This window comes from Delphinus delphis, chromosome 11, assembly GCF_949987515.2.
Source record: "Delphinus delphis chromosome 11, mDelDel1.2, whole genome shotgun sequence".
NCBI classification, from domain to species: domain Eukaryota; kingdom Metazoa; phylum Chordata; class Mammalia; order Artiodactyla; family Delphinidae; genus Delphinus; species Delphinus delphis.
This window is the reverse complement of record NC_082693.1, coordinates 15,155,248-15,171,475: the sequence shown is the minus strand read 5'-3', so window position 1 is coordinate 15,171,475 and position 16,228 is coordinate 15,155,248. Positions and strand designations below refer to the sequence as shown.

Below are 16,228 nucleotides of genomic sequence, written 5' to 3'. Positions count from 1 at the left end.
GAAAAAGGGTCTTTGCAGGTGTGATGAAGTTAAGAATCTTGAGATGAGAGATTATCCTGAATTATCTGGGTGGGCCCTAAATGCCATCATATGTATCCTTATTAGTGGGAGGTAGAGGGAGATTTAATACACACAGAAGAGGAGGCAATGTGAAGATGAGGGGCAGAGATTGGAGTGATGTGGCCACAAGCCAAGGAATGCTGGCAACCACCAGCAGCTGGAAAAGGCAAAGAACAGATTTCCCCTAGAGCTGCTGAAATTTTAGCCAGTGAAACTGATTTCATTTTAACCAGTGAGACTGATTTCAAAATCTTGGCCTCCAGAATTATGAAAAGATGAATATCTGTTGTTTCATGTGACCAAGTTTATGACAATTTGTTACAACAGCCATAAGAAATTAATATACTCATACATTAATAAGGCATAATATTGTATGTGATATATGTAACATATGACATATATATCAAAGGTCTGTAATAATGCAGCAGACCTTGCAATTCCTTTTCTTATTATTCTAAATTGGTAAATTTGTGTCCTGATAATTATATGTGGAAACAAAATAAAGAAAATAATTTTGAATAAGATCCCAAAAGGAGTGCTGTTCACTATTTTGTGACAAATTTAAAAGTTACAGTGGTGACTAAGGGCAGAAAATATCTTTGTAGAGTCACTTTTACTTACTAGATACTCTTTATTATTAAAAATTGGAAATATCTTTATCTTTGTTTTTAATTATAAAACAATGAGTTTTGATTAAAGAATTTAAAATTGAAAAAGTAGAAAATTAACCTTTTTTTAACTTACCAGGGTTAAAGTTTTTCCTAAAAATATCTAAACATATATATGTAGTTTAAAAAAAATGTAGAATCTCACTCTTTGGCAACTTGTTTTTCTTCATAAGACTGGATCATAGATAACTTTCTGTAGAGTATATATAGCTCTACCTCTTTTGTGACAGAGTTATATCATTCCTTTAAAAGGATATGCCATAATTTATTTAAACAAGTACCCACTGTTGGGTGCTTCAGTTTTTTTTCCTATATTTCTAATGCAAATAGTAATAATTTTCCTTTTTATACAGATTTAATGTTCCCTGTTTTGTCAGACTCAAAACTATTTTCAGTTTAAAGAAAACGTAATAATTCTGCGAAGGTACTGAACATTAGAAATGTTTTAAAATTAAGTGCTTCTATAAATTGCATTAAAGTTATTGAGGAGTTTTGATTAATAACTGTAGTAATGGTTAATTTTTTAGACATCTGACTACCCAGTGGTGCTCTCTTTAGAAAATCACTGCTCCCCTTCCCAACAAGAAGTGATGGCAGACAATTTGCAGTCTACTTTTGGAGATGCCTTGCTTTCTGATACTCTTGATGATTTTCCAGACAAATTACCTTCACCAGAGGTAACACTTTGTCTGAGAAGCTCAGGTTAAGAAAAAGAGAAAAAAACATGCTACTATTGTATTGGCCTATGAAACTGGGCTAGAGATCAATGACAAATGCTTAGTTTTGATTATTTATCGAGGTGTATCTTTGCAATGTGTTTCCGAGGAAATAGTCCCGTGAGCATGTAGGTGAATACATGTTGATAAAGAGAATATATAGAGATATACCTAAAAATTCACATTTTAATTGTGCGTTATGTCCCATGTGTCCAAAATTTCAAGTCAGTTAATATTAGACCACAGGAATTTCGTATGTTTTATAGGCCAAAGGCTAAGAAAGAGGCAAAGATCTAGGCTGTAAATAGAATTCATGCCCAATACCTCAGCATCTGGGTGGCAGGTTCCCCTTTTTTTAATCTGCTCTTTTCAATGTTCCTGTCTCTACAGACGTCTTACCATCTTCAGTTGAGCATACTCAAGTATTTGGTTTAAAAAAAGCACCCACACCCTACCCTCAGGATTGCAGTTTCTACTCCAGCTATCTTTTTATTTTATTATTTCCTTTCTCAACCCAAATTTTCATTTCCTTGTCTCCTCACAACCTACCTAATCAGGCTTCCTCTTCCATGTGCACCAAGTAAGTATTTCAGTGTGCTCATCACTTTCCTACCAGTAAATTCTTTTTTTTTTAATATTTATTTTCTTTATCTTTTTTTTTTTTTTTTTGGCTGCATCGGGTCTTAGTTGCAGCACGTGGGATCTTTGTTGAGGCTTGTGGGGTCTTTCACTGGAGCGCATGGGCTTCTGTAGTTGTGGAGTGCAGGCTCTAGGTCACATGGGCTCTGTAGCTGTGGCACTTAGTTGCCCCGCGTCATGTGGGATCTCAGTTTCCCAACCAGGGATTGAACCTATGTCCCCTGCATTGAAAGGCGGATTCTTTACCACTGGACCACCATAGAAGTACCCACTACCAGTAAATTCTAACGGACCTATTTCAGCCTTCCTCTGACTTGTTGCCTTGACAACATTCAACGCTATGGATGCCTCCTTCCTTTCCGTGAAACACTTCCTTCTGTAACACCACATTCTTCAGGCTTTCCTCATTCCTCTCTGGCCACTCTTCAGTTTCGTCTGCTGGTCCATTCTCCTCACCCCAAATTTTATCAGGTGATAAATGAACTTTTTTCTTTTTTGACACCCCTAACCAATAGTTTAATTTTGACATGTCATCATTTTGGTAGATATAGTATATATTTGTAATATTTGAATATCCCCCTTTATATTTTTCTTTATTTTATTTAGATGAGTAGAAAATTTAAAGATGAAAGTGTTATGACACTAAGGACAAGAGGTATAGGACTCATGATAGAATTAAGACAGAGAAAAATAAACTGAACAAATGGACAAACTGTAACTCTTCCACCTGATGAGAATGCTCACAGGCTAAACGTGTTCAATTATGACAGAAAAGAAATATTAAACAGCTTGTGCAGAGTGCTGTAAACACATCATCAGAGATTAAATCTAAGAGTCATGGTCTAATTCAGGAAATTATAATAATAATTTCAGTTTTCTAGGAATAGAATTCCTCCTCTTATTATTTATAAATCTAATTTTTAGTATTCAGATATATAATTTCCATTAAAGCTTTTGCTTCCACAGTAAAGGAGATGCTTTCCAATGAGTAAATGAGAAATTAGAGATAAAGTCATTTTCTCATACTGCGCTTAGCCCTCAGTATACAAAAGAATTGCCTGGAGACTTGTTAAACAGACATAATTCTGTCCCACAATTCAAGATTCTGGTTCTCTAATTCTGAAGTAGATTGCAGAAATCTTTTCTTTTAACAAGCACCCCAGGTGATGCTTTTGACACTTGTGGTTGCAGAGTGCACTTTGGTAAACTCTGTATTAGTAACACGAGGGTCATGGTAAAAGAGAGAAGACCCAAGATGATGGAATAATTTGAGTGGGTACCTGAGGATGACAAAGAGAAGGGCAATCAAAGCTCCTCAAAGAAAAGAACTTTAGGGACTTCCCTGGTGGTCCAGTGGTAAGATCCCACATGCCACGGGACAGCTAAGCCCACGTGCTACAACTACTGAGCCTGTGCGCCTCAACTAGAGAGCCTGCGTGCCACAAACTACAGAGCCCATGTGCTCTGGAGCCCATGCACCACAACTACAGAGCCCACAGCTAGAGAGAAGCCCGTCCGCCACAACCATAGGTCCTGCATGCTGCAACAATGATCCCGTGTGTCACAACTAAGACCCAACACAGCCAAAAATAAATAAATACATACATAAAAACATTATAATAAAAAAAGAAAAGAATTTTTCTTCATAGGGTAGATCCCAGTAACATTATATACAATGTACCAGGCACTTACTAAATATGTTTGTTAAATTAATGAATATTTGAAAAGGGCAGAAATAAGTAAGTGAAAGAAAGGAACCAGAAGGCTTTGGATTTAGAATCAGTGACCCAGATGGTGAATTTTGCCATGCTCCTAGTTTTGATGGGCAGGAAATATTAAGTTGATGATGCTCGTATGCAATACAGTTGAAATGTGAAGATTTATAAATCTTTAGCTTAAATTTAGTCTTTATTAGATGTCAAATACTATAATAGACATTTTTATATACTTGATCTCATATAATACTTTTAATGTTGGATAAGAGAGTGATGACCTGAAGCATTCACTACCAGAAGTTATAACATTCTAACTTCTGTAACATTGAAAAAATATATATATAATTATATAAATAATAATTTATATAAAATTATATAATTTTAATAATTACAGAAAATTATATATATATAATTTTCATGTATTTCAAATTTGTGCATAGTAATAATTTATGGAATGTAGAAGAAATAGAAAAGAAAAGAAAGCCCCAATCATTACAGGCGTATTTTTTGGTGAATTTTGGTCAATACAATAATATCACTGGTTTCTATTAGGTTTTTAGGAATATGGAAAAAAGATGGAGCTTTTACATATCTTACTGCTGTGGGCAAATTGAAAATATGATGAAAGACTTTTCGATGACAATGACAAGTGCAAATTTACCTGTGCATGTGTAATTGTATCTTTCTTTCAAATTGTTTCTGTAGGCATTAAAATTCAAAATATTAGTTAGAAACAAGAAAATAGGAACTTTAAGGGAAACCCGTGAAAGGAGAGGTTCTGATAAGCATGGTCAGGTAGAGGAATATGAAGAAGAAGAGGAGGCAGAGCAAGAGGAGGAGGAAAATGAGGCCAAAGGACCAGAACCATCGGATGCTTTTCAAGATGATTTGGAAAAGGAGGCAGAGTCAAAAGGGGCAGTCGGAATTCCACTCTTCAAGAAAAAGGTGAGATGAGGCTTTGCGAAAGCCTTACAAGTGATTGAAAAGTTGTCTTATTGTTTTGTTGAGTAGTTTTAAAACATTTTGGAGGAAACATCTTTTTCCTACTTACAATAACTTCAGTCTGTTATTTAAAATTTGTTTGGAAAAAACTAGCAGTGGACAAGAAGTTTTAGAAGTCATCTCTTCCTGTATTAGCTGTTTGTGATTATTTTTTTCTCTACAGCTAACAAATATTATGCCTTCTCATGTATTAGACACTGTGCAGTGTACAAAAGATAGTGTATCTGCTCTGAAGGCGATCATACTGTCAGAGACAAGAAAAGCACTATTTATATTATATAGTATTTTAAGTATACAAGTTAGCATGACAAAGGAAGGTATACATGGTTGCAAGGGATACAAAACTAATTCAGCTGCTTTAAGTAAAATGTGAATTAATTCAATTGGTCCACAGAAATGAAAAGTTTAGGGAAAGGGATTCTAATTTCAGGAATGACTTGGTTGAAGTGTATCAAAGTCCACAGAAATTTCTTTCTCCAACTTTGGCCCTACTTTTCCTATATTGGTGCAAGCCTTTGCCAAGCTTCAGTTTTACATGCTTTCAGATTCAAATCCAATGGAAGGCCTATCTATCTCTCAGCTGACCAAGCAGATTCTTTTTGTACATTGGCTATGATCCAAGCTGTGCACATCCTTGAGCCACTTACTGTGGGGAATGCAGAGCTCTGGTTAGCCAGGCCCAGTCCACGTTACTGACACTTAAGCACATGGATTGAGCATGCGCAAGAAGTGTTTTCCAAAAAAAAAAAAAGAAGAACACTTTGGAAGGGGCTAACAGAAGTGCAAAGGGTATAGATACTGGGCTATAGAAGAGCAATAGAGTACTATACAACAGAAGTTATTCCAAAATGTTAGATCACATTGGAAATATATTTACTCATGACTAAAATTCTTGAATTTGTAGAATTCCTGATACTAAACTAAGACCGTTGGGATAAAGGAAATAGAAATAATTGCCATCCTCAATACTTATTACATTAATTGGGATTTTAGGTTTAGGTTGTCTCATAATTGACATTAAATGTTGTCATAATAGAACATATTCACATTGACCCAATCCAAATAGTTTTTGAGGATATAATCTTATGAAGAGACTAAAATCATTGATTTGAAAGCGTATTTTCTTTATTGAAAAAATAATTTTTCAAATGATTAGTGCAAATATGTGAAATTATTGCCTTTTTTTTTTCACCGCAAAGTTAAAAATAGCTACGGCCCTATCTGATCTTGTTATTTATACTAAAATTGAGAAGTTCAGAAGTTTTCACCATTCAAGACTGTATCAACAATTTAATGAAAGTAACTCTATTGGGGAGTCACAAGCCCGAAAACTTTCAAAGTTGAGACGTAAGTTCTTATGATTCAAATAGATGAAGTGTTTAAACAAGTTATATTCACTTTTAAGGTGTCAAAATTGATCAATGATGTTTACAAAAACTATATTCTAGTACAATTTCAACATATTTAACATATTTTAAAAAGGGTTATATGCCTCAGGTCGCATTAAGTTTTATTTCACAGAACTCAACCATTATTTTAAGTCATGAAATTTTGATTGAGAATGTCCAGTATGGACACTTTGTTGGGAGGGGCTGTGGTGAGCAGTTTACATGGGAGAGCAGTGGCTACAAGGCTACAGAGGTAGGCAAAGCCAAATTACAAGGAACTTGGACTTTGTCCTACAATCCAAAGTGAGTAGGAAAAGATTGAAATCTCAGGAGTCACATGATCCCCTGTGTGTTTCTGAAAGATGCCTCTGTTAGTGCATAAGGGTGACACCGTCTGCAGGGAGGAGATGATAAAGGCTTATGGCGGGGAGACTGGAGCCAGGGTGAACTTTGTGGACTCGGTGGGCACTAAGCGGTAGAGTTAAATAGACTGGGAGGCTGTATCTCTAAGGTGAAGAAGAAGGAAAAAATGGTACCCAGGGGCTTCCCTGGTGGCGTGGTGGTTGAGAGTCCGCCCGCCGATGCAGGGGACATGGGTTCGTGCCCCGGTCTGGGAGGATCCCACATGCCGCGGAGCGGCTGGGCCCGTGAGCCATGGCCGCTGAGCCTGCGCGTCCGGAGCCTGTGCTTCACAACGGGAGAGGCCACAACAGTGAGAGGCCCGCATACCGCAAAAAAAAAAAAAAAAAAAAAAAAATGGTACCCAGGCCAGACTGCCAGATGGCTGTGTACCTGCAGAGGGACCATGTGTCTCTGCATCTTCTTTTCACTGTCTCCTGACTCTACATCTGAGGTGGGTTTATTCTGCTTGGTAGAGCCTGAGACACAACAGGGAAAGAGAATGGGAAGAAGACGCTACCTTCTTCTCAGACTTATATGGCAGGAAATATCATCAACTTAAAAAGGGATGGTCTGTCAGGAGGGGAAATTTTTTCCGTCTATCCTTCTTGAGTTCTTGTGGCTGGACTACTAATAAAACTGACGCAAGTCATATTGACAGGAGAAAAAGAAACAAAATTTAATTCATATAAATGGGACCTAAGAAGTGACCAAAGTCAGCAGGTTTTATACTTTTTAGACAAAGAAACAATAAATTTGTGAGGAATTGACAGGACAAAGAAACTTAGGTTTTGGGTGACCAATTAGTGAAGAATTCAAACAGCGTTTGGGCTTGGGGTAGTAAATTAAAGAAGTCACAAAGTTTGTTTTCACAGTCTTCTCAGCCCTGAATTCCCTGTCTTTGGTGGGAAGGGTGTCCTATGTTCAGACGCAGGGAGTGCATCTTTCACATGAGACATTTATTTCCTGCTTTGAAGGAGACAGAAAGGAGGGATAGAGCGTCCCTCTTGCATTGGCCATTTCTTAAGTCACTTTAATTCAAAATAATCAATATGCCACTGAAGCACATTTTAGGGGCAGCCTACCCTGTGCCTCAACAATTAGCTTAATAATCAGAATCAGGTGACTCTCCATATCCTTTTTAAAATTGCAATCTACCGTCTTATGTAGAAGTGCTATGGCAGAGAAATCAGCACCTGCGACTGACTTGAGAAAAGCTGTTGGCTATTAGGAAATGCAGATTCTGGTATATTTGTTGGTTAACCTCATTTGGCTGGCCATTGGTACCCTAGGGTTTTTTTTTTTTTGGCCTCTCACTGTTGTGGCCTCTCCCGTTGCAGAGCACAGGCTCGGGATGCGTAGGCCCAGCGGCCATGGCTCACGGGCCCAGCCGCTCTGCGGCATGTGGGATCCTCCCGGACCAGGGCACGAACCTGCGTCCCCTGCATTGGCAGGCGGACGGACTCTCAATCACTGCGCCACCAGGGAAGCCCAACCCTAGGGTTTTGAGGCATGCTTTAGCTTATCTCCTCAAACTGCCTATTAGAAAGATCCTATATAGGGCTTTTTTTTTTTTTTAAATTGAGGCTTGCGACCAAAAGTCAATTCAGTAGATCTAAATGACAGTTAAAAGAATAGAGCAGAGCAGAATGGAATGGAATAGAACAAAATAATAGGATGGAGAAGATGTAGGCAGGAAGAATAAGTATTGTTTTGTGAAACAATTTTGTGTGTGTGTGTGTGTGTGGTGTTGGGTTGTGATATAAAGCATATTTTTTACTGTGAACTGTTGTCAACAGAGTTTGAATATGAATGGCCTACTTTACTAGCCTCCATTCTTTGAAACTAGCAGATGGTTTTTGTTGTTGTTCATGGGGACAGGACGTCTGGGCACAGCAAAAGTCGTTATAATTCTCTCACTCTCATCATATTAAACACTTGCTCAAAATCTGAAAAGGGACTGGGTAGTTCAGAGCAGAGTCATAAAATATAGCATCAGCGTTTCTTTGGAAAGAGTATAGAATATTCTTCTTGTGCCAAAAGTTAATAGTAAATAATTAATGATTGGGCAAAGATGTTCTGCAAGGATGTCTATCATTAAAAACAATAAACATCATTAAGTTTATAATAGGGAAAAATCAGAAACAGAAATTTTCATATGTGTGAATGCTTTTCAGTTATTTAAAAATAATGTCGTAGGTGAATATTATTGAAATGGAATGATTTTCATGTTATCTTAGTAAGTTAAAAAATGGAAGTTTATAAAAGGGAATAAACAATAAGATTCAATTAAAAATAAGTATATACATATGACAAAAGAATGGAAATATATATATACCAAGAGGTTATCAGGGTTATTATTTGAGTGGTGAGATTATATGTTGTTTTCTTATTTTTTCTTATTTAATTTTCACATTTCTCATGCTATGTGAAAAAATAGCATGTTTAATTTCTAAATCTCAGAAGTAACAAAATCATGTTAAGGGTCCATAGTGATCATTCATGTTTATCGCTTTGTAGATGAAAAAAATTAAGACCCAGAAGAGTACGTATTTTATCAACAGATAGACATCTAGTTTAGGACTGGATAAGGGATCATGACACTTAGACACACAAAGTGCATTTGCACACGAGTAGCTTCAAAGTGAACTTTTCCTCAAGGAGAGGATAACTTCTAAAATTGAGTGTTAATTAAATTAACTGTAATTACTATTAACTTCAGTAACTGGAATTTTTTACCTGACAATGCTTCCTAAGGAACAGTTTTTAGGATGAGAGTGGCAATGATTCTGTTCTAGCCTGAAGAGCAAATAGAGTGGACATAGGCAATAACCATTTCTTCCATGACTGGTCACCATATTAGCAGAAATAGTTGTGGGAAAAGGATCTGCTTAGTGAAAGAATAAAAACCTTGGAGAAACATAAAATCTATGTTCAAAAATTTGAGGGGTGTCCAATGGTATATGGTGTAAATTAGTTTTGAATCTTAAGTGATTTAAATAGAATTACTAGAAATGTGTAAAAAAATATAAGTAGAAACATAAAGAATATGTATAGAAACTGAAACAGACTCTGTGTGTGTGTGTGTGTGTGTGTGTGTGCTTCAAGTATAGACATTGTCTTCCTTTCCTTGTAAGGAAAACATTTGAAATAATCAGAAGTATTGGGAGGTAGCAAGTTCTCTCTCTTTTTTTTTTTTTGAAGAACAAATACGTTTTATTTTTTAATAACTTTATTTATTTATTTTTGGCTGCGTTGGGACTTTGTTGCTGCACTCTGGCTTTCTCTAGTTGCAGTGAGCATGGGCTACTTTTCTTTGCGGTGTGCGGGCTTCTCATTGCGGTGGCTTCTCTTGCTGAGGAGCATGGGCTCTAGGAGTGTGGGCTTCAGAAGCTGTGGCGCACGGGCTTAGTTGCTCCATGGCATGTGTGATCTTCCTGGACCAGGTCTCGAACCAGTGTCCCCTGCATTGGCAGGTGGGTTCTTAACCACTGTGCCACCAGGGAAGTCCTGCACGTTCTCTTTCAATGGAGGGATGCAAACAGAAATTGAATGAATTTTGGGGAAAGGTACTATGGTGGTTAGAAGGTCAGCTGGAAGCTGAGTTGAGTAACTTTAAGGTCCCTTTCAGCCCTGAGGATCTATTAAATATTCAACTTGATTCACTTGGATGACATCACATAGTTTTATATGACTTCCGTGCAATTCTTTCCTAATGTGAAAACCAAAGTGAAAAAAACCAAAATGGGTAAAGATACTTTTGTTTTCAAAAATGGATGCATTTTATTTTGGAATTTTATATACTCTATGTCAAAGTGAAATTAATTTGGATGTGAACAAAAAGAAATATATTATCCAATTGTTTCTTTCTTTGAGTGAATAATTACATAAAATTGTTTAATAAAAATGATTATTAACTTTTCAATAACAGTGAATTACTCTGCCAAACAAAGGCATGAATTTATTTTGATTTTCATGAATTGCAAATATTTCTGCCAGGACAATAGACATCAACATTATTGAAACTGTTGTAGAATTAAATAAATATATAGACATAGTAGTTTATTTGAAATCTTTGAAATGTTTTAATAAATTTCTTTTTTTTAGCCAATGAATTTATTCTTCACACCACGAAGTTCATTACCAGAATATATCCCAAAGCAACAAGAGCAGACTCTTCTAATTTTAATCCTCAAGAATTTTGGAATGTAGGTTGTCAAATGGGTATGTTACATAGGATATTGAGTTTTTTGCAAAAATAAGATAAAATAAATTCATTTTGTGAATTAATAGAAGATTCATGAAAAGAGCTTCCTTTGAAGAATTTTCGAGCCTGGGTGTTTTGGAGTCAAGCAATGATAAATCAGTGGCTTCAAGAGTTGAAGTTAATCCTAAATAGGTTGAAAAGGGTAAATCTAGGTGAGGGTAGAAGCATGGAGGTTAAATTCATGAGGAGTTTGCATGGGAATTGTAGGAATGGGAAAAAGAAACCAAAAAAGAGATGTAAGAGAACAGTGAAGATAGAGTCCTTTGCTTGAAAGATTTGCTAAGGGCCTCTTCAAATCGAGTGGCCTCTGCTTTTTGTACTTTAATCACTTCTGCATTCATAGTATTGAAAAGTAAGACTGCATAGCTTTGTTATTTGTCCTTGACTGACTCTCCTTATTCCAAATTGATCAACTGGTGTACCAGTGGGACTAACCAGTCAGAAAGTGCCAGGTGTTAACCCTTCTGCTGCTCGATTGTGACAAGGCTCATAGGTTTTCAGAGAGGGAGGGGGCGGGATCAGGATGCTGGGGAGGGCAGTGGGGGGTAGATGGTGGTACTGCATATAGTGGCTGTTTACCAGCCTATACGGAGTTGTTTCTGTATTTTAACGACAATTACTGCTCTGCCTGTTCCTCGCTTTCTCCTCAAGTGATTACAGTACCTCTTTAGACCTGAAAGTTTATGATACAGTTGGTTCTTCCCTTCCAGCATTTAATGACTGATTTTCTTTACTCTCATATTTCCTGAATGTTTTCTGACATGTACATTGCTATTCTATAATCTATGCTGTATGCCATTTTGATTTTTTAACTCAAAGCTGTAAAATAATTTGCAGATTAAATTTTGAAACTCACCTTCATATGTTAACAAAGACATGGCAAAAGGAAAGGTTTAAAAATCATGACTTATTTGGCAAATGCTTGCTCTTAAAATGTTCAAAGATATATAATCCATGATTAGGTTTCAGTAAACTGTTTAGTTGCGTTTCTTTAGATATACCCTCTGTTTCCTGACAATGTCAAAATACTCTTTTTCCCTCACAGTGGCCTTAAATTTCCAGACCCCTGGTCTGCCTATGGATCTTCAAAATGGGAAATTTTTGGATAATGGTGGTTCTGGATATATTTTGAAACCACACTTCCTAAGAGATAGTAAAACAAAGTTTAATCCAAATAAAGCACTAATGGACAGTAATCCAGTCATACTTATGATAAGGGTAAGATTCATTACTTTTTCTTTTACCTGTATTGGTTATGATATAAGCTAGATAGTATGCATTAATATTTTTAGTTCTATTGATTTTCTTTAATGCCTTTTAAATTTCTGTTAATCTTTTCAGGTAATGTAGGTGGGTGGTATTTCAGCATCCTTCCATATCTGAAAAATGTCTTTCTGTTGCCTTTTTGCATGAATGAAAAAATTGCATAGTTCTAATTTAGAGGAACTAGTCTAGTTGTTCTAGTTGTTGTTCTAGTGAGAAGATGGGGTGTTTCAGCCACTTTTTCAGATCCCTTCCTAATCCACACAAATCTCATTGATGTGCTTCTGTGGATTTCTTCTTTCCTTTTTAATCTATATGCAAGCGATTCTTTCTCACTTTCATTTGTGGGTGAGAAAGAATTTCTTAATCCTTATCTCAAACTAAACATCCTCCTTGTATTCTTTTATACACATTCACATTATACACATTCACTGTTTCAACCCCAAACAATGCTCAAATCTGACCTCATTTTTGGACTATAAAGGCTTATTTTTAATAGCCTACTTAGCCTCCTTACCAATATTCTGTCAAACTTAAAATATTAAAGCCTGAACATCCCTTCCTCGTCAAATCTACTTCTAGTTTATTTAAGTCTCAGTGAACTGAGTCAAATTCCTTGACTCAATTAATTCAGGCAAGAAAAATGGAGCTATTCTTGTCTTCCACATCTCCTTCACTTCCCATGTCCAATCCATTTCTAAGTTCTGTAGATCTCACTTTAAATGTCTTCCTTATCCATCCCCTTGATCTGATGTCATTTGTTACTGTCTTTTTTTTTTTAGGAATCTGTTACCTGTCATCACCTCCATTCCTTTGGCTTCCTAAGGGGTTTTCAGGGAGCCTTGTCTCAGTTGTCCTGGTCCATCTTCCACAAGTCAACCAGAGAGATTTTGCTGCAGTGCTAATCTTATCATGCCTACTTAATATTTATTTGTGTCTCCTGATCGTTTTCTTAGTCTGGCTTTGTCCTACTCCTCTAGCCTCATCTCTCACTTCTTCCAGCCTTTCAACCCATTCCGAAACTGTATGGAAGCCTTCTTTTTTGTCCATAATGACTCTTCTATGTATTGCATATGCTATTTCCTTTGATTGGACTACTCTTCCATCCTTCATCTGCCTATTGCATTCTGAATCATTTTTCAATACTTTAAGTGTCACTTCTTTTTGGAAGCTTTTTCCTGTGCTTCTTTTGAAGTTTTCTTCTGTTTTTCCATAACACCCTATACATGCATACATTACGGCACTTACCACACTGTAAATTATAATTATCTACTTGTTATACTTGTCTTTCTCCCCCCACTTGTCTGAGGGTCCTTTAAGGATAAGGACTGTGTTTTGTTCAACCCTTATCCACAGTAACTGACACAAAGTATATGCTCAATACATGTAGGTTAATTGAATGAATGATTTCTTTTTCAAGTTGAGAATACTAAAGAGAATATATGTGCTCTTTTGTTGAGAAAGTGAAGATGGAGGATGGCTGGTATACATAGATGTTTACAAATGCCGCCTGTTTGTATTCTGAGAGGTCTCATGTAGGGGTGTAAGTGACATGGTGTGAAGGAGGCAGGGTTGATGATTTTCCTGGGAAGCTGCTGCCACAGCCATGTGTGTCTCCCCCTCTTGTTCTGATTGTTCTAGGAGCTTTGTGATTACATTGTGACTTGCACAAATGGTGGAGAGTATGATTTGGGAATAAAAAGGCCTAGTTTTGCCGTTAGCTTTCTTATGTCCTTGATGAAGCCATTTAACATTTCTGGTTTACTCTTTGTCAACTGTAAACAGAGAACTTTGGATTAAATCAGTTATTTTCAAGCTTATAAAAACTAAGGTATCATTTTCTAAGTTTAAAATCTCATGTATAAGACCAGTAGATGAAAACAGAACTATCTGGTTGACCACTAAGGGTTTTCTGTTTGACATCCATCCTCTGCAGCGGCCCCTGGAAGGGCTTTGTGAATCAGAGTGTACAAATTATTTGAACAATAAATCTCTAAATTCTATTTCAGTGTGCACCTTCTCCATACTGATAAGGGTTTATTACCTGGAGGGCCTATATTCAGCTGATAGGCTCTGCTATCAGTGTGCTAGTTTTTCACAGTCAGTGTTCTTTCAAGTTACCTTGATATCTAATGATGCTTATTGATCAATGCCCGTTCCATACTGGTTGTTAAATATTTGCACAGTTACTCTGGTTTCTAGCTGATGCCATAATTTGTGGATGTAGGAAGGAAAAAATTACACACTGGCACTTTTTTCTTTTCTTTTCCTTCTTTCTTTTTTAACAATTATTTATTTGTTCCTCTTTATTATAATCTTCAGAAATTGAAATCATGTCTCAATTTTTTACATGAGTACACTCTATAAACTAGTACCCTTCAAATACTGTATTTTTTTAAATTCGGACTTTGTTCCTTAAAGTAAAACAAATCTGTGCTTCAACAATTAGCTTGACTAATAGAAGACTAAATAAAACTATTATTAGTTACTTTGTTAAGCATTTTCTGCTATCCGGTCCCTAATATATATATGAAATAATTGATTTTGTCAAACTCAGGTTACTTATGATAATATGGAAAGTGATGGGTAAGGTAAAATTTCATGATAAATTATCCAAACATATAAATTATACTGTCAGAGAATGCTATCATAGGAAATTATGTGGTGTTTTTTCTTATATTTCAGAAGTTGTATTTATAGTTTACCATATTTTTGTTGTATATATACAATATGAATTTGAAAAGAGTTCATGTTTTTGGAGCGACTCAGCCTGAATTACAGTAGAAGGGAATCATAACAATGCTTTTAAAATAAAAATATTTGTTGGACCATCAATCTTGGAGAATGTGGATTCTATTATAATCACATATTGGTAAAATGGAATAATTTAGACATGTTCCTGGTGTTCATCTATTGATATTTGAGGATAAAAGAGTTAAAATTAATAATTGGCACTATTTTCTACTTTGTTTGTTTGTTTGTTTTTTTGGTGGGAAATGACTTAGTCAATCATGATTTTTGGAAAACCTATTTTATTTTGAAATTAAGCAGTGGTGCAGTTTGACATTCTGCTCAATTCTTGAATTCCCTTATTTTTGTGCAGCTCATCAGTGGGATCCAGTTGCCTCCCAGTTGTCATTCATCATCTAACAAAGCTGACACATTAGTGATTATAGAAATTTTGGGAGTTCCAAATGATCAAATGAAACAGCAGAGTCGTGTAATTAAAAAAAATGGTGAGCTCCTAATATATTTTATCGAACATTTATTAGACTTCTTGTTGAAAAGCTTAAAAATTATATATTGATAGAGTTTTGATACATTTTTATTATTCATAAGGAAAAGGTTTTGCATTGTGTTCAAGATGACCAAAGTGTTATATGCAGCAAAAACAATTTGACAATGACTTAATGTTGGCGAGATGTATTTTCAGATTACAGATACAAAAATGTATCTGACCTGAAAAATTAGTGGTTTTTCCATTTTTACTTCCTTTTTATGTTTCCTTGTATGACTGAATTAACAGTGACATTTTGATAGCTGCAAATCTACTTAGCTTCTAGCCTCTGTGTAAAATAAAGAACTTATGATTTCTCTGATACCGCATGTTACATAGTTTTACTTCACTACTTGAATTATTTTAGATCAGAGGTCTGTGGCTTCTGACTCAGGCTAAGGATGCCATAGAAACTTACTCGTACAGTATTTGGATAAAAAATTCAGTCATTTTTGCCAGAAGAGAAATGTAGGAATGGAAGAAATGACTTTGGTAAGATTTTCAGTGTTCCAGCATCCCATGATAGTTTAGGTAATACAGTACTGACATTGTTATTTCTTCTCTGAAGTTGAAATCATGAAAGAAATTAGAAAAGTATAGATTCTTGGGGTTGACTCTTAGAATCACCTGGGAAGAGAGCTTGCAACTGATCCTTTGAGTCTAGAATCTTCTATGAGTGGATATTCCCAAAATATAGTGGACTTCATTTCAGAGTCTGGAAATATGCTCCAGGCTAAATGGCACAGAGAGAGAAGCAGGTGCAGTCTCAGTAGACTTCTTCTTCTTTGGTGATAATACCCCCCCCACAAATGTCCAATGTTCAACTCCTCCCAA

The 16,228-nt window shown here is 36.0% G+C and overlaps 1 protein-coding gene across 1 annotated transcript in view; it reads left to right on the top strand.

Annotated features, from left to right (window-relative positions):
• PLCZ1 (phospholipase C zeta 1) overlaps positions 1 to 16,228 on the top strand; it is a 42,621-nt gene that overhangs the window by 21,261 nt on the left and 5,132 nt on the right. The window contains exons 6-11 of the mRNA XM_060026131.1: positions 1,256 to 1,405; positions 4,504 to 4,743; positions 6,000 to 6,147; positions 10,695 to 10,811; positions 11,900 to 12,072; positions 15,221 to 15,353. Of these exons, the coding sequence (XP_059882114.1) occupies positions 1,256 to 1,405; positions 4,504 to 4,743; positions 6,000 to 6,147; positions 10,695 to 10,811; positions 11,900 to 12,072; positions 15,221 to 15,353 (961 nt within the window). The remainder of the gene's footprint in view (positions 1 to 1,255; positions 1,406 to 4,503; positions 4,744 to 5,999; positions 6,148 to 10,694; positions 10,812 to 11,899; positions 12,073 to 15,220; positions 15,354 to 16,228) is intronic.